This window comes from Phyllostomus hastatus, unplaced genomic scaffold, assembly GCF_019186645.2.
Source record: "Phyllostomus hastatus isolate PE091 unplaced genomic scaffold, TTU_PhHast_1.1 phas_contig_17, whole genome shotgun sequence".
Classification (NCBI taxonomy): domain Eukaryota; kingdom Metazoa; phylum Chordata; class Mammalia; order Chiroptera; family Phyllostomidae; genus Phyllostomus; species Phyllostomus hastatus.
Genome location: NW_025333664.1, coordinates 399,860 through 421,884, shown reverse-complemented (window position 1 = coordinate 421,884; position 22,025 = coordinate 399,860). Strand labels below are relative to the sequence as shown.

The following is a 22,025-nucleotide window of genomic DNA, read 5'->3' as shown; positions in this document are numbered from 1 at the left end:
CGGAGGAGCCCAGAGGACTTGGGGCGGTGACTGCTCTGTGTGACACCGTCACGGTGGACACACGTCACCCCCCCGCTCGTCCAGACCCACGGGGCGCGCCCCCGAGCATGACCCCAGTGCAAACCTCGGCCTTTTGGGGGCGCCGGGCGTCAGCGCAGCCTCACTGACCACGACAGGCCGGCCAGCCGGTGGGGACGTGGACACCGGGGAGGCCGGGCGGGCCTCTCTGCACCCGGTCTCACGGCTGCTGCGAGCTGGGAGCCCTCTGGAAACGCAGGGCGGTTGCCGCTCGCCTCTCCCAGGAGCCCGCGGGTCGAGCCGACAGAGAATAAGGACTCACGCCCCCCCCTCCACCCCGGCCACAGCAAGTGAGTCCGCTCCAGCAGGCGGAGGGGGACGTGCGGGTGGGGAGAGAAAGGGCGCGTGGCCGTTGACGGGGACGCGGTGGCCCCACCCGGGGCCCAGAGAGGGCAGCACAGGAGGGGCGGCGGGGGGTGCTGGATGCGGGCGGCAGGGCTCGAGGCGGGCCTCGGGGGCGGACCCGGGTTCCGTTGGAGAGCTGAGTGGGGCTGAGCTCCGTGGAAGCTGGGGGCGACCGGGGGGCGGGGCGGCCAAACTGATGCCGATGACCGCGCTGACCAGCCAGGGGGCCGTAGGCTGCTGGAGGCGGGGGAGCTCTCAGAGACGGAGGGCCGGCCCCTGGCTGGGCGGTGTGGCCCCTCCTGAGACAGGGAGGCGAGGAGGCAGGGGACCGAGGCCGAGGGCAGGTGCCGGGACAGGGAGGACAGGCCGGCGTCCGGGCTCCGCCCGAGGAGACTGGCCTCTGGCCAGTCACGGGTGACCCGCCACTGCGAACGGAATGCTCTTCCTCATTCCCAGGCTCCCGCCCCCCTCTGCCCACAGGGTGTTCCCCGAGTCCCCGAGGGGTGTGTCTGCCGGCTGGCCCACAGCCGGGCCCTGGGCGGGGAGGCCGGGTCCCCTGTCCCCACGGGGCAACCATGCAGGCTGTGCCTGCGCTGGCCCACCCTCTTCAGTGAGCTTCCAGCCACCGGAGAGCCGGCCGCGGGTGGAGGTGCTCCGGGAACTGCTGGAGGGCACGACTGGGGGGGGGCGCCTTCCCCGCACTCTAGGGAGCAAACTCTCGACCTCCGGCCCTCAGCCCCACCCTCGCCCTCCCTTCCCTGAGGCGTGGCCCGTCTCCAGTTCCAGCACAGACCTGGCAGGCGCCACAGCCCGCAGCCCCCAGGCGAGCAGGGATGCAGGCCCCTGCCCTGCGACCGGGCCCCCGGGCTGGGACTCTGGAGGTGGACACTGTGCTGCGCTGGGCCTCACCGCCCGGTCCCAGAGCTGGATGCAGTGGCCCCCCCGCAAACCCGCCCTCTGAGCCGGGGCAGCGCTTCGCCAAGCACAACCTCAGTTGCAGTGAGCGAGGGGCTCACCCGCGTCCGCCCCTGGCAATTCTAGGGGCACACCACCCGTCCAGCCGCTCCAGCCAGCCTCCTGAGACCCCACCTCTGTCCTCAGGCCCCCTCCTGCCCGGGACAGCCTCCTCTCCTGGCTCGGCTGGTCCGCTGTGCATGGGCTCTGGGACGGAGGAGCCCCCCGGGTGTGGTGGGGTCTCCCCCCCGGGCCGGGGCAGTGCCGAGGGCGCCAGACCAGACGGACACAGGGACCTACAACCCCTTCAGCCATCACTGCCTGCCCCTCTCCGCGGCACAGGGCACCCCGAGGCTCTGGCAGGGGGGACGCCGTGCTGCACGGTGCAGGCTGGATGGGACACTTTCAGGTGTGGGAGGACATGCCCCCCCGCTGTGGCCGCTGCCTTGGAGGGGACGGCGGTGGGACGAGGAAACAGCCGTGACGGGGGCCGGCCCGCACACCACTTCCTCCCAAGCAGGTGTCGGAGCAGCCGGGGCCGGCACGCCCTTCCTCACGAGACACAGACACGGGTTACGAAACGTGTTTTTATTTTAAGTCAAAGTACCAGGCAGATACTTGCAAAACAACGTACAAAGTGAAACTCAGACGCCCGGGTCCCTGGGCGGCCTCTGAGCACCAGTGAGGAAAACCAAGCCCATCCGGCCGGGGGAGGGGCCGGGCCGGTGCAGAGCCCCCCCCCCCCCGCAGCCCAGCGGGGCCCCAGGAGGGGGGAGGGGGGAGGGCGGGCCCTGTGCACCGGGGTGCGGGGCTGGGCGGGGGCTCCGCGTGTATGGCTCTGCAGTGCACCCCCAGGGCTGGTCGGGGGCCCGGGGGGCCGGTGGGTGGGCGAGTCTGGCTCTGACCCGGCCGGGGGCGGTTTTCGGCAAACGAGGCTGGTGCACTTGGGGACCAGCGGGGCATGCCCGCACCAGCAGGGCCCACGCTGCCCCCGAAGGGACCTCGAGACTCCGTCGGGACGCACCCGCGAAGAAGTGCGGACGCAAACGAGAGCAAACACCACGCCGGCACCAGCGGACCCGTGAACAGCGAACAGAAACACGTAACAGAGGAAACGGAGGCGGCCTCAGCGGTGGGGCGCAGGGCGGGGCCCACTGAGGTGGGGCCGGGGCGCTGGACAGATGGAAGGACGGACGGTCAGGTCCCAGTTCCCTTCAAAATGCAGGCGGGTCCTCCCCGAGGTGGGGACCCGGAGAAGGGTCCTAGCGGGCCACACGCCCCGGCCCCCGGGCCCCGGTGCCCGAGGGGCTGGAGCCGTCCCAGGGGCCCTGCTGGAGTCAGAGCCGCGGGTGGCCCCCAACAGCCCGTCAGCGAGCCTCTGGGTGCCCACCGTGACTGGCGCTGGCCCTGGCTGTGCCCTCTGGGCAGCCACATCCCCCCCCGGAGCAGTGGGCACAGCCCCCGGGGGGCCGGAGGTCCCAGGCGGGGCCTGTCTCAGCAGTCCCACCCTGGGACCTGAGTGCCGGGACCTCCAGCACGTGGTCACCTTCACACAGGCCGTCCCGACAGCCGCTTTGTACAAAACCCTCTGGAATCCAGGGCGGATTCCGGAAGCCTAGGCACTCAGCATGGTTTGGGTTGAAAACACTATAAATCTGACTCTTCCTAGAAGCCGGCTAAAGAATTCATGGGAAGGCCCCACGGTGCGTGGGGGCGGCCCCTGAGCGCCGGGCGTCCGCAGGCGGGCGGGCTTGGGGGAGCTCGTGCGCAGGGGGGCCCCCGCCCCTCGACGCAGGCGGGTTTGCCCAGGCCCGCACCCCAGACCCCGGGACGGCCCCGGGCCCGAGCCCACGCCGACCCGACACGCCGCCCGCGCCCGCGCCGGGGCCGGTGCAGAGTGCCAGCCGCACTAAACCTACAGAAAACTGTGGGAAGAAACCAAATCCATAGGATCCACGGCTTTCCACCCTCGGGGTCGGTCCCCAAGACATGTGCTAGTGACGTGCCCCCGGCCGCGCGGGCCGCGCCCTCCCGTCTGGCTCCTGGCCGGGCCGGCGTGTAAACAGTGTTCGTAAGCAACAGATGGAAAAATACGTTTCCGAGAAAACAAGGAGGAGGTTTGGAGTGCGGGGCCCGGCGGGCGTCCCGGGCCGCTGCTGCCGGCGGCCCCTCTCCCTCCTCGCGCCCCTTCGGGCGTCTCCTCTCTTTGGTTCGGCAGCCCCGCGGACTCGCCGCGCCCCGAGGACGGGGCCGGCCCCTGCCCGCGAAGGGCCTCGCCTCCAGCAGCGGCTACTTGTGCTCCTGGCCCTCGGCCACGGTGGCCACCTCGATGGTGGCCGTGTGCTCCTCCGGTCCCGAGGCCACCACGGCGCTCTCCACGGCCCCCGTGGGCACTGTCACGATGGTGCTCCCCCCAGGGGACACCTGGGCCACGTTCTGCAGGGCGGGGCCCAGGCCGGGCAGGGTGAGCAGCTGCAGGGGGCTGACCACCTTGACCACCGTGCTGCCGTCCTGCACGGCGGCCGTGCTCAGGACCGTGAGGCTGGACGCGTCCGGGTGGATCTCCACCGTGCCGGGGAAGGAGGTGCCTGAGGAGGCCAGCACCGTGTAGCCCCCGAGCAGCGGCGAGGCTGGGGAGCTGGCGGGGGCCACCTGGGGGCAGCTCTTGGCCAGCGCAGGGGCGGGCAGGGCGGACACCACCTTGCCGAGCGGCACGCCGGTCAGCTGGGAGACGGGCACGCCGGGGCTGAGGGCGATCTGGGCGGACTGGGCGAGCACCTGCGAGGCGATGGCGGCCGGCCCGGATGCGGCCCTGGCGAGCCGCGGCCGCTTGGCGGGGGGCGGCAGGGCCACGGGCGTCAGCGTCATGAGCACGTTGCTGAGGTGCTGGGACTTGTGCTTGAGCTCCTTGGCCCGCCGGCGGTGCTCGTCACACTGCTGCTCCAGGGCTGCGGGGACGGCGGGGACAGCGCGTCACACCCTGACCCACCCACATGGCGCCCACAGAGCTGCTCTCGTGACCTGAGGCAGGACCGAGGTTGGAAGAGCAGGTGGAGCCAGCCTGTTCTACGCACACGGGCACGCACACGCACACGGGCACACACACGCACACGGGCACGCACACGCACACGGGCACACACACGCACACGGGCACGCACACGGGCGCACACGGGCATGCACACGCACACGGGCACGCACATGCACACGGGCACACACGGGCACACACACGCACACGGGCACACACACGCACATGGGCACGCACACGCACACGGGCACACACAGGCACACACAGCCACACGGGCACACACACGCACACGGCCACACACGGGCACACACAGGCACACACGCACACACACGCATACCCGTGAGCCCAGACCCCGGGGAGGCGCAGAGGAGGACGGGCACAGCTGGCCGCAGCAGGCTCGGGGTCGCGGCCTGCCCCCCACGCGTCCCTGCCGCGCCCGCCCGTGAGCGCCCACGCAGCGGGACCCGCCCCCGCCCGCCCCAGCGTGGTCCAAGTGTCAGGCCACGCCCTGCACCGGGGCCCTCCTGTCCCACTCGGTCGGCGGGCGCCCCCGCGCACCAGCCAGGTCTCGGGCGTACTGCTCCCGCGAGCGGTCCATCTGGCACTTGTGGCTGGCCAGCACCTTCTTCACCAGGTCCAGCATGCCGAAGTTCTGCACGATGTTGTTCAGCAGCACAGCGTCTGCGGGCCGGGGCGGGGGGGCGGGTTAGGGGCGCTGGAGCAGCAGGACTGGCTGCCCCCCGCCCCCCGCCCCCCACAGAGGAGCCCCTGGCGCCCGCCGCCAGCCCAGCCCAGCCCCGGCCCCGCTCTGCAGGAAGGGCCGGCGGCCACGGCCTCACCTCGGAGCTGCAGGGGCGGGTCCTGCACCCGCTGCTGCAGGCCCCTCATGGTCTCCACCATCTCCTGGTGGAACTCCTGGATGACCTCGTCCAGCAGTCCGGCGTCCTTGAGCCCCCGCCAGAAGGCGAACGTGTCGTCTGCGAAGGGAGGAGAGGCTCAGAGACGGGCCGTCCTTCCCGGGCCCGCCGGGGGCTTCAAACCACGGGGGGAGCGACAGACCCCCGGAGGACACAGTTCTGGGGGTCGCCGGCACCCCCCCGAGTGGGGCCTGAGGTGGCCAGGGGGGCAGCCTGGCGGGGACGCAGCCCCCGAGCACCTGAGCCCCCGTGGGCACGGCCCCCCACTTGGACCCCGCCCAGGGGAGGGAGCCCGCACCTCCGATGGCCGTGGTCCAGTCGCCGGGGTCCTCGCAGGTCTCTATGGTGATGGTGGCGGGAGACCCGTTCACTGCAACGAGACAGAGGCAGGTGAGCCCGCCCGCCTCGCCCCGAAGCGTCCTCTGCCTGGGCACACGAAGCCCACGGACGGTGCCCCGGAGCCGGGGGGGACCCGCCGCCACACACGTCACCGGCCTCCTCGCAGGCCCTGCAGGCACCCACGGGGCAGAGGAGCCGACAGGAACCCCCGTGCCCGGGGCCCGGGGCCCACCCCTCCACACCGGCCCCAGGGTGGGCGAGGGCGAGCCGTGCCGCCGCCCGGCCTCCAGCACGTGCCCGGCTTCAGCCAAGGCCCCCGCCACTCACAGCCCGCCCAGGCCGCCCACGCGGGGACAGTGCAGGCAACCCGAGGGGACCTCCGGCCCCAATCCCCAGCAGCACCCTCGCTCGGGCTCCGGGGAACCTGGGCTGCGCGGGGCGTCTGCCCGCCCCGAGGGAGTGTCGCCACGGCGGCTGCCGGAGCCCCGGGGCAGGAAGGCAGGGGGCGCAGTCCCCCGGGGGCAGCTGCGTGGGGACACGGGGACACCCCACGGCCAGAGCTGCCGGCAGCCCACGCGGGCTGTCATTCCGCACTCACTGCCCCTAGGAGTCTCTAGGTTTTACCACAACAGTGGCTTGGGGAGGAGAGGGGCTTGAGTCATCCTGCCGCCGAAGCGGAGGCTCCCGCTTGCCGCCTGCGCAGTGGCAGGAGGCGGCCCACCTCCAGCTGGGGGGCGGGCGACACGGGGGGGGGGGGGGGGGGTGCGGCGAGGCGTGTACCGTCGGCCGCAGCGGGCGTGAGCGGGAGGTACTCGGCCGACGTGGGGCTGCTCAGGGGCACGCGGGCGCCCGACAGGTCGATCTTGGTGCTGCGGCAGGTGTTGGAGCAGACCTTGTCGTGCTGGTAGAAGTCCAGCTCCCCGGAGTCCATGATCTTCCTGCGGACGGAGACAGGGCGGCGGCCGAGCTGCGGCGGGCCGAGCTGCGTGGGCCTCTCGCCGGTGACCGAGGCCACACCCACTGCACTCCGGCCCCGCCCCCAGGAGTCCTCATTGGCTGCTCTGGTCACTGGCCACACTGGGCGGGGCCTCACGGCAGCCCCGACACGCGGACACCGTCTGGGAAACCGGGACCCGCAGAGGGTGGAGCGGGCCGCTGAGTTCCGTGTTCCGCCTGCTCGGGGGCAGGAGGCAGGAGGCTCGGGGGCTGCAGGGCCCCGGACCTGGGCCTCGCGCCTCCCAGGCTGCAGCTCCCACAGAGAGTGACCGGCCCGGGTCGCGCCCCCGCAGCGGCAAGGGGGCAGCAGGAGCAGGGTCCGCCCCTCTGGGTCGGGGCAGGGAGGACTGCAGCCTGTCCACAGTGAAGCGGCCTGGCGCAGTGCGGACACCGCCGGACACACCTCTGGGGGCCGCCGGGCGGAGGGCGGGGTCGGACCCACGGGGGCGCCCCTTCCAGCGAGGGCTGGTGGAGGCGCCAGAGCAGGAGACGCCGGAACGTCCCGGGCCTGCGCACGTGAAGCCTCGGGTCCGAAGGGGTCGGGAGGCTGGCGCTGCCGAGAGCCCCACGCGGAAGAGCGGAGCCCCGGGGGCCGCCAAGCGAGGGACCGGCCACACAGGCACCGCGGGCCACGGACCCGCGCTCTCGGCACATGCCGCCAGGAAGGCCGGCTGGGACGGGCGGGCGCTCCGTGCCGCTCCTGGAGCACTCCCTGTGGCCGGCCGCCGGGCCTCCAGGGGAGCTGGGGGGGGGGCCGCAGGAGGGGACGAGAGAAGCTACGGGTCGGATGGCATCCGGTGGCAGGGGACAGTGCCGGCTCTCCTCGCGGCCCAGACAAGCCTCCCGCTCACGCCCCCAAACCTGGGAAAAGTGGCACTTGTGCGTCCCCGCCAGGGAGGGGCCCCTGGCACGGCCCCGCCCCGCAGACGCCCACCTGAGCATGATGCCGTTCATCCGGATGGCCCTCTTCCAGTCCTTCAGGGTGGACTTGCCGGCCAGGTGCACGAACTCCTTGGGGCTGATGACGTGCTCGTCGTACTGTGGAGGGGACAGAGCAGAGCGGTCAGGGCGCGCCTCCCGCCACCTCCCGCTCCCGCCTGACACGTCCCGCCTGACAGGTGCGGGGTCCGGAGCGCGGCTGGGGGCGGCTGTGGCCGAGGCAGAGGAGCCCCGGGCCTGCCTTCAGTCCCACACGGGCCCAGGCGAGACCGGGTGTGGCCCCCTTGCCTGCACGGGGCTGGCCTCCTGCAGCCGCCGGGAGGGACATGCTGCGGGCACACGCCCAGACAGGGTCGGCACGTCTCACCACGGACGCCCACACCAGCGCAACACGGGACCCGACGTGGAGAGAGCCACGCCGGCCCACCCTCCACCCCCACCGCCCCCCAGTGGCACACACACGCCCGTGGTGGGGCAGGGACGGCCCTCCCTGCCCCAGGCCCTGGGCCCGCCGGTGCCCCCACGGCCGGAACGCAGGCAGCCCGGAAAGGTCCACCGTCCCGTTCGGCCCCCTCAAGGGGCAGCCCTGCACCCAGGGGAGCAAGACGAGACCGCGTTCGCTCGGGAACAAGCAGGCCAGGGCGGGTGCGGCAGCGGGTCTCGGCGGACCGGGACGCTGGCCGGGGGCCCTGCCGTCTGCCTCAGGTGCAGCCCAGACCACCCAGCCGCCGGCGGTCACAGGGCGCCCCAGCTCTGCCTCCATCACTCGTGGTGGGTCCCGGCCCGTGCGGCCAGCCCGGGACTCCGGCCAAGGGGCCCTCCCCCGACTCCCCTGAGCGGCTGCCCTTTCTCTCCGAGTCCAGGGAGACGCGCGGTCCCGCGCTCACACCGCTGCCGACCCGCGGCCACGTGTCGGCCCCCTGCTGGAGCCTCCCTGAGATGCGGCCTCGGTGCTGCAGCGTCCGGCACGCTCCGCTCCGCTCCCCACCGTGCCTGCTCCTCTGCTCCCGCGCCTCCCCCACCCAGAGCTCCGTCGGGCCGCTGGCCCGGACACAGGCCGGCCCGGACCCCGAGCTGGAGCCCCCGGTGGGGGGGGAGGAATGGTCCGCCTTGTTTTCATGTCTCTTTGCTGGGGTGGCGAGCTCTCCTTTACTGCAGTGCATGGCATTCCTTGAGGTGTTCGGGTCTTCTTTTCGGTTGGCCAAAAAGTTCGTCCCTTTTCCCCCCATAAGCTGGCCGCGGTCCAGGCCAAGACTCTCCACAAACTCCCCGGCACCAAAGACCGAGGAGACTGGCCTGCGGCCACCGGACGCACATGCGGCCTGAGCTGCAGCTGCGGCCAGCTGTCTGCAACTCCGTCTGAAAAAGCTCTGTGAGACGGCAGCCTGCCAGCTGTGCCGCCAGCGCGCACCGAGAAATCAGGGCCGGCGTGTCCTTGTGCCACCACTTTAATGCTGAAGATGGAAGAAAATACGCCACGTTTTCGGCATGTTTGGCTTTGTTATTTCAAGAAAGGTAAAAACGCAACTGAAATGCAAAAAGCCTGGTGCGGTGCGGGGAGAAGGCGCTGCGACAGAGCGGACGTGTCGGGGGTGGTGTGCGGAGTTTCCCGCCGGACGGTGCTGGGCGGGTGCACGGACCGGCTGCAGGTGGCAGCGGTCCCGCGGGACAGTGGTCGGGAGCATCAGCAGCGTCCTGCCCCGCGGGAGAGGGCCGGCTCGCTCCGCACACGCAGACCACGCGCTGAAAACCACCCGCACCAGCGTGGTGTCGTTGACTGCGTGGCTGGTGGGCCCACGTTGAGAGGGAAGAGCCTTCTCGACACGCCTCCGGGCACACGGTCCTCTGCTTGCACACGACCACCAAGCCGGTCCGTCTTCAAACAACCGTGACGGGCGAGGACACACCGGCGCCACCGTGCCACAGGCGGAAGCCACCACACCAGCCACGCCGGGGCCAGTCGCGCCCGAGGAGGTGACGCTGTGAGTCTGGCGGGATGGGGGGTCCTCTGCTGCGAGCCCCTTCCGGAGAAGCAGACAGTCACTTCCGACCAGCACTGCTCCCAGTGCGGCAGCTGGCAGCCACACTGGACAAGAAGCATCCAGAGCGAGCAGAAGACAAGGTCCTCCCTCAGGGCAGCACGAGACCGCGTTCCGTGCCTGACGGCCGGGCAGACACGGCCGCCGCCCGGCTGGGGCGTTCAGGCTCACCGCCCACCGCAGTCCCCGGTGGACTCTGCCCCTGCACACTTCCACTTGTCCAGGTCTTCACGAAACTCTCTCTCCGGGGACAGCCTCATTCCCTGGAGGGCTGCAAAGGCCCCGGACCAGCCTCCTGCTCGAAGAGGTCAGCGCCCTGGGAGACGGCGGGAGGGAGCGGTGCCTGCGCTGCCCCGAGGAGCTGCTGGTGGGCACGGTCGGGCGTCTCACTTCCACCGAGACACCGGACGGTCTCCCTGGCCACCCCGGAGGGGCCTGCGGACGTGTCTGGCCGGAAACGCTCCTCGGGAACTTGGCATGCGTGTGCGCCGCCGCGCCCAGGGTGGCCTCCCTCGCCCTCACCCCGCCGGGGCCGGTCTCCAGGAGCCTGTTTGTTGGCGTCGAGCCCAGACGTGCTTCCCGTCTGCGTCCTGCGGCCAGGTCTGCCCACAGAGCCCGTCCGACGCCCAGGAACACCGCGTGGCCCTCCCGCCTGGCCCCCGTCAGCACGCAGGCCCACCGACGGCGGGAGGGCCGGACCTGGAGCGGCACCGGGCATCGTGACGGGATGCGCACAGCGCACGGTCAGCTCCGCTGCGGACCGTCCCCCAGCGTCTGTCTGGTGTCTTCCCGTGAGCAGCCGGAATTCCTGCCTGCCGTGAGCTCCCGGGGCGGGTCTCGCTGTCCTCGTCGGTGGCAGCATTCTGATGTGAGGCCGTCACCGGCCACTCACGGGCCCGCCACCCCTGCAGGTGAGGCTGGCTGTCCGGCTTGGAGCCTTCCTGCCGGCCGTGTGCTCGATGCGGGCGTCACGGGGTGCTCCGCGGCCATGTGGGCTCGCTGGCGCTCTCCCCCCGGGCTGGGGCCCCGCCGGCCTGAGCCACGCTGACGCCCGTCTGTCCCGCAGGGAGCGGCGGCCGGCCCCCGGACCGGGGCCCGCGGCTTGTTCGCGCAGCCTGGGACCCCAGTCTCCTGGGCGACGGGCCGCCTCCCTCCTTCACGGGGGCTCTCAGGCCCACGGTCCTCTCTCCCAGACCTCGCCTGCCCCTCCCCCGTGGCCCGTGGCCCGCCTCGGGGCACCCGCTCTGCCCCCGCCCCTGCCCCCGTAACAGGGCGGCTCTTCCTCGTGCCCTTAGCGCGTCTCACCCGTCCTTGGAGGCTGCTCCTCCTCTGCCCTCGAGCCCTGGACACCGGCCTCCGGGACGGCCCCCGCACAGGTCATGCCCCCGGGAGCAGGGAGCTCCCTTTCTGGGCCTCTCGGCAGCTGCCCTGGGAGAACCGCCCCCCCCCCCCCAGCCAGCACGCAGGCCTGTGGCTTGGCCGCGTCGAGACCCTCACCTGCACACACTTCACGTTGATGCCGGGGCACACAAACTTCCTCCAGATCAGGTTGGCTCTGCTGTCCCCACAGGTGATGGGGTACAAGATCTCGGCCTCCAGGTTCTCCCCCTCCTCAGTCACCTTCACTTCTCACCAGGGGCACGGACGGGGAGAGGGTGAGAGGGTGAGACAGAGAGTCGGTCACAGCCACCCCAGGGCCCTTCCCGCCGGAGCGCAGGTGCGCAGGTGCCGCGAGAACCCAGAGCTCAGGCCGCAGGCAGGGCCGGGCCGGCCAGGCAGGGTGCAGCCAGGGCCCTGAAACTGCGGGCCCCCGAAGAGCCACCGGGGACACAGAGGGAGGGACACCCCACTTGGAGCAGCTCCCAGAAGCCCACTCGTGGTGGTCCGAGGGGTGCTGAGGCCTCCAGGGGGAAGGGTTCTGAGGACCTTCCACGCCCACTCAGGACGTCACGACGGGCGAGCCGCAGTGCGGGGCTCCCCCGCACCCGGCCCCCCACCCCCCGGGCAGACCTGCAGGCGCAGGCGCCTACCTAGCACGGCCTCCTTGAGCTGCGAGGACGCTGTGAAGGCGGCTGCGGCCGCGGCCGCCGCATTCTCCGTCTCCATGTTGTCCTCGCTCAGGTCGCCCCTGCGGGGGACGTGGGGGCGTCAGCGAGCCGATGGCCCCGTCCAGTCCGGTCCAGGGGCCCAGCGCCCCTGCGGGGCAGGGGACCTCTGCCGGCAGCCGTCCCTGCCAGCGGTCTGCTCTGCTCACAGCAGGGCCCCAGGCGCCCACCAGCGCCTGGCAAGTGGGGCGGGCACACCACGCCGTGGGGGCCGCCAGCGCTTCGGCAGGAATTCTAAACCCCCGCTTCTTTCCTCGATAAAGTGTCTCGCTCCTATTGTGCTGATTCCACATGCTCCCAGAAACCACCAAGAAACACAGTTTAGAGGCAAGGGTCAGGTCCATGGAGACACCCTCGCCGCATCCCACGCAGTAGGGGTGTATCTGCCCGGATGGGGTCCTGGTGACCCCGGGCTGCACAGGGCCCCCCAGGGAGGTGAGGGAAGTGTGGGCGACCAGGGAGCCTCGCTGCGCCCAGGGGGCTGGCGCCACAGCAGCGGCAGCAGCGCAGGCCGGGCCCCAGGGGCCAGCGCCTTGGAGACGGGTGCCTGGCGTGGCGGTGCAGGGACACTGGTGCGAGCCGCAGGCCCTGGGAGGATCCTGAGGGCAGCCGGGCAGCACCGCGGCGGCGCAGGAAGAGGGCACCCTCTTGCGTGCTGTGTGCGCACACCCTCTTTGCTACAGAGCCGAGCTGACTGGGACCCGTGTCCTCTGGATACGCTGACCGGCCCCAGACAGACCCCCCGGCAGGGCCCACAGGGCCAGGGCTGCGGTTGGGAGTCCTCCGCCGTAGAGCTGGACATGCCCCACCGGCCGGGTGCCGGGGCGGGGCTCAGTGGGCCGGGCGCCCACGAGAGGGGCTTTGGCAAGGACTCCTCACAGCGCCCAGGGCGCCCGGCCCAGGCAGCCCGGCCTTCCCCACCAAGTCCTCCTCGGCCTGCTGGACTCATCGGGGGCCCTCCCCAGTCCTGGGGGCGGGGCTGGAGCTTGCAGCAGAGCATGTGAGGAGCCGCTGGGGGAGGCCCACCCACAGACAAGCCGCCCGAGAGCCGGGTGTGACGCGCCGTCAGTGACGCCAGAACCCAGCCACACCACGAAGGGCTGCCCTCGGACCACGCAGCGTCCACAGCCCGGCGTCCTGCAGGCGTCACAGGAAGTGCCCGGGTGGGGAAGTGCCTGGTCTGGGACCGTCCTCCAAACGTCCTGCTGGATAGTGGGGAGGCTGAAGCCCACCCTTGCGGCCAGTGGCACGCTGAGGTCAGTCTGGATGGGCCACACACAAGACACGGCAGAGATGGCCCAGGGGGGCCGGCCAGCGCAGCCCCTCGGCAGCCGCAGGTGACACCGGGGAGCCCCCTGCCACCACGAGACAGCCCCCATGGGGACCGCCACAGGGTGCAACGGTCCGCTCCCGGGCTAGCTCCCAATGTTCTGCCTGACGTGCACCGTGAAGATGGGGAAGAAACTCTCCGTCACCGCGGGGAGTGTCGGGGGAATACTGGCTCTAAAATGCCACTTTGAAAAACGGTCCCCAATTGTCCCTACTGTCCATCTCATCGGGAGAAGCTCAGGCGTCTCAGGAGATGAGCTGCATGCCCATGGTGACGTGGGTACCAAGGACAAGGACCAAGCGTCAGCTCTGTCCTAGGGATGTGACGTCCCCATTCCGGCCGCCCGCCTGCTCCGGCCAACCCCGGGCGGGTCCAGGACAACCCTGACGAAGGGGAGTCCCCACCGCTCGCCTGGCAGGCGCCCCCAGTGCGGCCGCCCTCACCCGTGAGCAGCCAGGTTGGTCGTCACCAGCACCGTCTTGACCTCCTCCATGCCGCTGCCATCCACCGCGGTGTCGGGCGTCGTCACCACCACCACCTCCTCCATGTGCATGCTGACGTCGGGGGTCGCCATGGCTCGGCAGGGCTCTCAGGCCAGTCCTAGAGGGGACACGGGCAGGGCACGGGCTCGACTCCCCGTCCCAGAGCGAGACCCGGACAGGGGTGACGGCAAGAAGGGCTGCTCCCGGGCCACGGTCTGCTGACGAGGAGGGGCATGGCCGCCCGCCCCGGCCTGCGTGAGGGCTGAGGTGCCCGGGCTGAGCCCCGGACCAGCACCCGGGCTGGAGACTCAGAGTCAGGGCGGTGGCGGGGAGGAGGCCAGGCTCCCGGCAGGTGAGTCTCCAGCTGTTCCCTGCTGCCCCCAGGCCCCGGCCGTGCCCCAGGGCTCTCTCTGCAGAGAGCAGTCACAGCCCTGGCCATTGTGGCTCAGGGGACCGGAGCATCGTCCCATCAACCGGCAGGTTGTGGGTTCAATTCCCGGTCAGGGCACAAGCGGGAGGCGACTGATCAGTGTGTCTCCCCCTCCCTCCCCTTGTCCTAAATAAAGTCAGCGAGCAGGCCTCAGGCAGAGAAGGCAGTGCAGACGCGCCCGTCTCTGGCCCACAGGACCAGCCAGGAGGGAGCCTGGGCGTCTGCTGTGAAGGAAGTGTCCTCCCTCCAGACATCAGCGGCCAGAACGCCCATGAGCCGGGACTAACACGGACCCACACGCAAGAAGGGGACCTGCCACACGCCCATCACCAGACGAGGGACACACGAGACGCAGTCTGCGTGCACAGGGACCAGAACTCAGGTCACCAGGGACCGGGACCCCGTGCCTGCCGCAGGGCGGAGGGGCCCCACGGCACCGGGCTACACCGGGGGAGCCAGGCGTCAAGGGTCCAGCGTCATGGGGTCCATGCCCGTGAGCGCCGTGAGCGTGAGCACTGGAGTCCTACAGATGGAGAGCAGAGCAGAGGGTCCTGGGGTTTGGGGGGGCCGTGTCTAGTGGGTGCACGGTGTCCGCTGGGAGGCGAGCGAGCTCCGGCAGGGCCGGCCGCACGGCAGCGTGAGAGGTCCCGACGGCCCTGAGCCACGCCTGCAGCCGTGGTGTCCACGGCAGTTCCTCAACGTGTGCGCTCGGCCGGGACGAAACGGACTCTTCCGTGCCGGTGGACCCGGCAGCCTTATTAGGACTAGACACGGGCTAGAAAGTGGAGGATACCAGAACTTGCTAAAAAAAAGAAAAGCAGCCCTTTCAGAACTTCATCTTGCAGGTCACCCACCCAGTCCTGGAGGGGCAGGGACGCCTTGCCTGGCACGGGTGCTCACTCGGGAGAGGCGCCCACCTTCCCCCACCCCCAGCAGACTCGCCCTGACCCTGACCTCCCGCCAGAGCGCACCCGCCCAGATTCTGTGAGCGGTTCGAAAAGTGGCCACCGCGGGGCCTCCAGTGTCTGCACGTCACACCGCCTGCTGCTGCTGGCGCTGGGACACCCTCAGGACCGTCTGCTGGGGACAGCGAAGGCAGGCCTGCTGACCCCGGCTTCTCTGTCTGGGGCCGACGCAGTGTCTGCGGGCTCTGCCCCTCCCGCACCAGGAATGGCCCCGACAGCCCCTGGGGGAAGCCACGGGCAAGACGAGCCAGAGAAGGGAGCGAGCGCTTCCCGGACCGCCCACCTCACCGGACAGCAGTGCCCGTCACTTCCACCGTGACCGGAGAGGGCAGGACGGAGGCGTGGGGGCGTGACACCCTGCGGAGGAAGGCTGCCTTCTTGCCAGACAGGCGAGGAGGGCTAGGGAGCAGCCCACGGGCGCCCTGGCCTTGCAGGCGAGCCGGGAGTGGAGCTGGGGCGAGGCCCACCAGAAGGTCAGGGTCAGAGCGTGCAATCGGAAACACGCGCACGTCCCTCTGGACGCATCCGCACGCCGGGGCTGGTGGCCGGACGCCCGGGCGTCCTCCTCTCTCACTTCAGGAGGGCGCAGCGAGGGGAGGACAGGCGGTGTAAAAATTCGGGGGAAAATCTATTTAAGAACCTCAGAGGGTCCTCACACATGGAGCCATTTCCAGGCTGACGCCGGAGCCCCGCCCACAGGGGCGGGGCTGGCGCGGCAGGGGGCGGGGCCAAGTCTCCAGGCCGACGGCAGACGCTTTTCGGCCCTGGAAGCCGCGAGGAGGGACTCGTGGACGCTGCCAGACGGGCCGCGCAACACACAGGCTGTGTTCCAGGTTGTGGCTCTGACACAACGAGCCCTAAGCTGCACGAATAAACTGCTCGGAAGGCATTACTGACCTGCGGTGCGTGCATCGCAGGGTTCGGCTCTCTCACCGAGGCGCCTCCTTTCCCTGAAGGGGGCCCCACAGGGACCACCGGAGTTCGGCTCCCACCGATAGCCGCCGAAAGGCCGGGGCTCAGCCCCCAGGCAGCTGTCCTCACCCCGACTTCGAAACCGCAGCTCACCGAGTTGTGTGAACACACAGAACGGAAGCCTGCCTCTCACGGCCACCGCGGTGAAGTCACTCCACGGGAACGTGCCGCGGTTTAGACAAAGAGCGAGGCCCCTCCCCTGGGCGCTGGCTCCGCCTGCCCAGCTCACGCCACCCCCGGCACTGGGCTGGGTTCCTTACGGGTGGAGATTGGGCCCCAACTAATTTAGAAGTAAGATGAGAAAATATTTTAAGATCGTTCTTGGGAAGGAAGAGGGTATAAGGGTGATAAACGGTAATAAATGGAAATAAATGGTGATAAATGTAAAAAATACAATAAAAATAAACTATTGGCCCTGGCACTCTGGATTGAGCACTGGCCTGTGAACCAGTAGGTCGCCAGTTCGATTCCCAGTCCCGGCACACACCTGGATTTCGGGCCAGGTCCCTAGCAGGGGGCGCTCAAGAGGCAACCACACACTGATGTTTCTCCCCTTCTCTTTCTCCCTCCCTTCCCCTCTCTCTAAAGTTAATAAGTGGAATCCTTAAACACACCACTCTTGGGCAAGGTATATACAAACAGGACGGAAGTGCCAGTGTTCAGTCAGGTCTCGGGTCCAGGCCGGGCTTCCCTTGCCCTCTGCAGCATCACTGCTACCCTCCTCTCCAGGAGGACACAGGGCGTCTGTGGGCAGCAGCCTCCCCGGGCCGGGCGGTCTGGCCACAGACCCCTCAGCGGTAAGGGTGGGTGCTCACGCCCCCGGCCTGCGACCTCTGCCGTAGGAGGTCTGTCTTTGCCGAGGGCCAGGTCGGCACACCCCGCAGGCCACCTCTCAGAACCAGAGCACAGAACCCCTGGAGCCCTGACCCGCCCACCGCCGCCCGGCTCTCCCCCACCTCCCCCACAGTCCTCCTCCCACTCCCTCCTTGGTCCCAGACGCACAGAAGCAGCTGCACACTGTCACTTCCGGGAAGCATTTTTCTCCGTCTGCTGAGATCCTGCTACCAGGCTTATCCTCCATTTGCCTCAGATGAACTTTTTTAAAGATTTTATATAGTTTTAGAGAGAGGGGAAGGGAGGGAGAGAAACGTCAGTGTGCGGTTGCCTCTCGCACGCCCCTACTGGGAACCTGGCCCACAGCCCAGGCATGTGCCCTGACCGGGAATTGAACCAGCCACCCTTTGGCTCGCAGGCTGGCGCCTGATCCACTGAGCCGCACCAGCCAGGGCTTAAACGAATTATGACAAGAATCCTCCACAGGCCTGGATGTTCTTACGTGGACACTTGGATGAAAATACCGCGAGGCACAGCAGCGGTCACACACCAGGGACAAGCACAGTGTCTTGGGTCCTCTCTGTGTCTCAGATGTTTGATTAGTTGCCGACGTTTTCGAAGTTTACGAATTTCACATTAAAAAAATTAGATTTCCAGCTTCTCTTAGAAAATGTCAGAAGCAGCAGCCCTGGAAGGTGGTTCCTCTGGTCCTGCCCCTCCCGGGCACCTGGGCCTCTGTGTCCAGGTCCGGGGTGGGCACTGGAGCCCCCGCTCCGGCCCCAGCCAGGCGCACCGGCACCTGCGCACGCAGCCCTGCACACAGGAATCCGTCCGTGCTCTGAAAAGACCCGTGAGCAGCCTCCCCTCCCAGCGCAGGCACAAGACGGCTCACCTCTGAACAGTGTTACAAGTGTTCTAAGTTCACAGACATGCCTGCATGTTTGTGCACACACATGCAAGTTCCTCCCCTATCCAGTGTGTCTGCTCACAGGTTTTAAGACACTGCCTATGAAGCAATGATTTCTGAACAAGCAGTCTGCTGAATTGGCAATGTTTGGGGTGTATTTAATCCACCTGGATTTACCTTTAATGAGACTATTTTGTGTCCTGTTGGTGGGAACGCCAACTCATGTGGCCACTATGGAACATTGGGTGGTTTCCTCAAAAAATTAAAAATAGAACTAGCACATGATCCAGCCATCCTGCTTGTGAGCATTTGTCCAAAGGAAATGAAATCAAGATACCTGCACCCCACGTTCAGGGAAGCATTACCCACAGTTGCCCACGTGTAGAAGCAGCCTGAATGTCATCTGGTGGCTGAACAGATGAAAACAGGTATCTGCCCTGACTGGTGTGGCTCAGTGGCATGGGCATTGTCAGTTCGATTCCCAGTTGGGGCACATGCCTGGGTCACCAGCCAGGTCCTCAGTAGGGGGCGCTCGAGAGGCAACCACACGTGGATGTTTCTCTCCCCCTCTCTCTCTAAAAATACATAAAGTCATAAAAAAGAAAACGTGGTGTGTCAGTGGAATATAAGTTAGCCTTAAAAGAAGGAATGCTGCTACTTGTGACAGCATGATGACCCAGAGGACATTACGATAAGTGGAACAGGCCAGACCCAGAAAGACAAGTCCTGACCCCACTTATGTGAGGATCTAGGAGAGTCCACCTCACAGCAGGAGAGCAGAGTTGGGGGGCGATTTTATCCGAGTCCGAAGTTTCAGCTGCACCCGATCACCCCGGAGTGCACAGTGCAGCCTGACCTACGGCTAAGGACACTGCCGGGTGCACTTAAGAGCTTGTGGGAGGGTGCACCGTATGTCAACTGCTTTTTATAGCAAAATGACAATAAATAAGAGGGTGGGAGCTGATGTACACGACCCTGGAGCAGACTGCGGTTTCCGGGTAGGTACTCTTCCCGGAACTCAACCCGTTCACATCACTCATGTGCGGCTTTTTCTGGGTCCGAAAACAAGCGAAAAGCCGATAGCATCAAAACTTGCACTTGAAGTGTCAGCAAAGGAACAGACTGGTTCAGGGAAACAAGTCGGCCAACGAGAGGGATCACAAAGTCCACCCGGCACACAGCAGGTCACGTCACTCCCAGCAGCGGGCCCGCGGGGACACGGTTCCCACCCGGGCCCGCGGGGACACGGTTTCCAGCGGGGGAGGGGGCCGGCGGGCAAACGGTTCCCTGCGGGGGAGGAGCTCCGCGGGGACACGGTTCCCACCCGGGGCCTCGTGGACTCGGTTCCCTGCGGGGGAGAGGCCCGCGGCGACACGGCTCCTAGCCGGGCCCGCAGCCACACCGAGGGCCACCCCCTGCGCCCTCCGCCTTCCGGCAAGATGGAGGCGGGTGCGGCCGCCGACGCCGCCTGACGCGGGCCCGTGACGCCCGTGACGCCCGCCGCGCGCCGCCGCCCCTCCCCCGCTCCCCTCCCCCCGCCGTAACGTCCTGACGCTCCGCAGGGACCCCTGACTGGACGGCGGCGCGCGGCGGAGCGAGAGGCCTCGCCGCGGGGGGCGGCGGGCGCTTACCTGGGCCGCGGCTGGGCCTGCGCGGGCGCCGGCGGGCGGGGGGCGGCGGAGGCCGGCGGCGGGGGCGGCGGCGGCGGCCGCGGGCTCCGCTCCTTGTTGGGGATTCGGCGGCGGCGGCGGCGGCGGCGGCAGCGCGGGCGCGCGCTTCCTAGTGACGCAGGCGGCGGGGTCGCGCACGCACGAGCAGGGGCGGGCCCGGGGACTTACTTGGCGCTCCGCGGAGACGGGCGGTGCCGAGAAATAAGGCCTGGCGGAGCAAGATACGCGTGCGCGGCGGTACCTTCGCGGGGCAGCTGGCCCCGGGGCCCCGCCCCTGCCCGCTGGCGCACCTGCCGGGCGTCCACTCACCTACCCGGTGCCGACGGGTCCCTCCGTGGGTACGAGCGAGGAGGGAATGCGGAGGGAGACTTGTTTAAGGGCGGAGGGGGCGGACTGTGCGTGAACAGTGAGCCACCCAAACCCGATGCGAGCCCTCTGGTCCCCGGCAGCGGGCGAGAGGCGCCGTGGGGGGCGCGGGCGGGGGCTGCAGTGAAAGAACGGCCAGCCTGTTCGTCCTTCCTCGCGTGTGGTGCGAATCCGGCCATTGTCATCTTAATTCCTTGCAGTAAGCCTTAAAAAGTGCCTGACTTCACGTCTGAATCTGCGCAGTGCGGCACGGCGCCCCTGTGAGGGTTGACCCTCTGGCCACACGTGCTCACTTAAGTTTAATCAAAATTGTCTAAAGTTCAGTTGCTGCGTTATCACTGAGCCGTAAAAGGCACCTAGATGTAGGGTTAGGGACGCTCTGACGATTTCGTTCTTTGTCCCTGCAAACGTGGGAGCAGAGGCATCGCTCAGCTTTTATGGCTGGCTTTTGACTGTGAGCCAGGTGCAGTGGGGCTTGCTGTCGGAGAGGCGCAGTGCTGGTCCGCAAGGTCCGTCTGTCCTCCCCAGAGCCCGGCGGCAGCTGTCTCGAACAACCCGCTCTTGGCCCGAGGACTTCCGCCGCCCGCACATTCCTTAGTCTGCCTGGCTCCAGTAGGCAGGGCCGGGCCGGAGGGTGGCTGAGGCTGTGCGTCCTCCCCTGAGCTGCTGTGATCTGCCCCTATCACCGCCCCCCCTCCCAGCGGCCGCAGGAAAACTGGGGCGGGGGACAAAAGGCTGCGGGCCGGCCTGAGTGCTCCCACACCGGGAACAGAGGCCGGAAACAGATGTCTTGTTTAGGACCGAGCGGTGAACCCGCGGTCGTTCTTCAGCAGGAAGACAACGAAGGCGTTCCTACAGTGGAAGTTTCCGAGCAAACCCCCCTGCTGTAAGACTGCTGAGGTTTCAGCAGTGTTAACAATTAGGAGAGTTGTCGCATTTCCTTGTCTCCCGTGGGGCAGAGAATGCTTGAACCAGTGATGGGGACAGCCTTCCTTGGAGAAGATGAAGCTGTTGAGCTTGTTATTCAAGCGGAGTGCTCAGCCTGTGTCTTTCGTTTATCTGAGTTTCCCTGTCCTCACGTTTGCTTCTGGACACAAATACCATATAAAGTCAGCAGAGGCCCCAAAGGGCACTGGTGTCGGGGACCCGGCGATGTGGCACCATGCCACTGACATCCTGCCCGCACCCGGCACCTGCTGCCCCGGACCGGTGAGCCTCAGCCACCGCCTGAGTCTGAGCACCGGGACGTCTGGCCTCCAAGTTCCACTGCAGCACAGACTCAGGCCCGGCACCTGAACCTCACCTCCTCTGTCTCCAAAAAGGCAGGGGCCCAGCACTGGGCGCTGCTTGCTGGTGGGACGAGCTAGTTCATCCTGGACAGGGTTGATTTCTCCCTGGGAGCACCCATGGGAAGGGGCCCCACCTGTGCCGGGTCACTAGGGGACGGGACTTTCACTCAGGTTTGTTATAGGGCAGAGGAAAACCCTCGTACGAGTCGCTGTACGAGTCACTGCCTTCGGACCCTCTCCTGAGAACCCCTGGACGCCGGAGAGGCAGTGAGACCAAAGGGTCGTTCCCTGGCCCCAGATGCCATAGGCTCCAGACCAGACAGGAGGTGGGACAGACACAGGCCTGGCTCCCCCAGCGCTCCTGTCCTTGAGCTCTGCCCTGGCCTGGACCCCTCGGGGGTAGGGATTCTGTCCAGGGCGAGAGGGGCCGGGCAGCTGACTGAACAGCACGGGAAGTCCAGGCTCTCGGCCGACCGAAGGAACGGCTCGCTGAGCCTCGGTCTGGTGTCGAGGGCCAGCTGCTGAAACACGCTTTTTTCTTCCAGCCACATGTCTTCCGTGTACCTCAACCGTTCCAGGCTTTTGGGGCTGGAACTTTCATTGTTTGACTTTATGCTAAAAGTATGCTTAAATGAATTACTATTTTTTTAAATTTCTGAGTTGTAATTCCTAATGCGGTAACGGTAGGTCCACGCAACCCCCGTAAGAAAAGCTCTCTGGGGGTGCTCCGGGGGTTGTTAAGGCGGTACCGGGTCCCTGAAACGGAAGCCTTGGAGTTTGCTCAGCAGCCCTGGTGCATCCCTAACACGGGCGGCCGTGCAGCCGCTGCAGTGACACTGGTGACACTTGTGGAGATGGAGGAAGGGAGCCGGCAGCAGCAGCAACAGTGGAGGGGCAGGAAGGCCTCTCCGCACCCCCACTGTCTCCTGGGCTCCAAAGGGGACAGTGGTCTGCGTGTCATTGCGCTCATTTCCTCAAATTGCCGCTGTCCCTGGAACCATTCCTATCTGTGGCAAAACAAGCTGAGGACTGGCCTCCGTGGG

The 22,025-nt window shown here is 68.0% G+C and overlaps 1 protein-coding gene across 2 annotated transcripts; it reads right to left on the bottom strand.

Annotated features, from left to right (window-relative positions):
* Positions 1-2,158: 2,158 nt before the first annotated feature.
* GMEB2 (glucocorticoid modulatory element binding protein 2) lies at positions 2,159-21,569 on the bottom strand. Of its 2 annotated transcripts, XM_045832979.1 has the most exons (10): positions 19,289-21,569; positions 13,511-13,667; positions 11,663-11,760; positions 11,130-11,257; positions 7,589-7,692; positions 6,439-6,596; positions 5,618-5,689; positions 5,242-5,379; positions 4,961-5,083; positions 2,159-4,325 (listed from the first exon to the last, which is right to left on the bottom strand). In XM_045832979.1, the coding sequence occupies exons 2-10, from the start codon at positions 13,639-13,641 to the stop codon at positions 3,667-3,669; spliced, it is 1,611 nt and encodes a 536-aa protein (XP_045688935.1). In that variant the 5' UTR covers positions 13,642-13,667; positions 19,289-21,569; the 3' UTR covers positions 2,159-3,666. The 2 variants fall into 2 exon arrangements, with proteins under 2 accessions (XP_045688935.1, XP_045688936.1); XM_045832980.1 differs by lacking the exon at positions 19,289-21,569 and having other exon boundaries at positions 13,511-14,384.
* Positions 21,570-22,025: the final 456 nt, after the last annotated feature.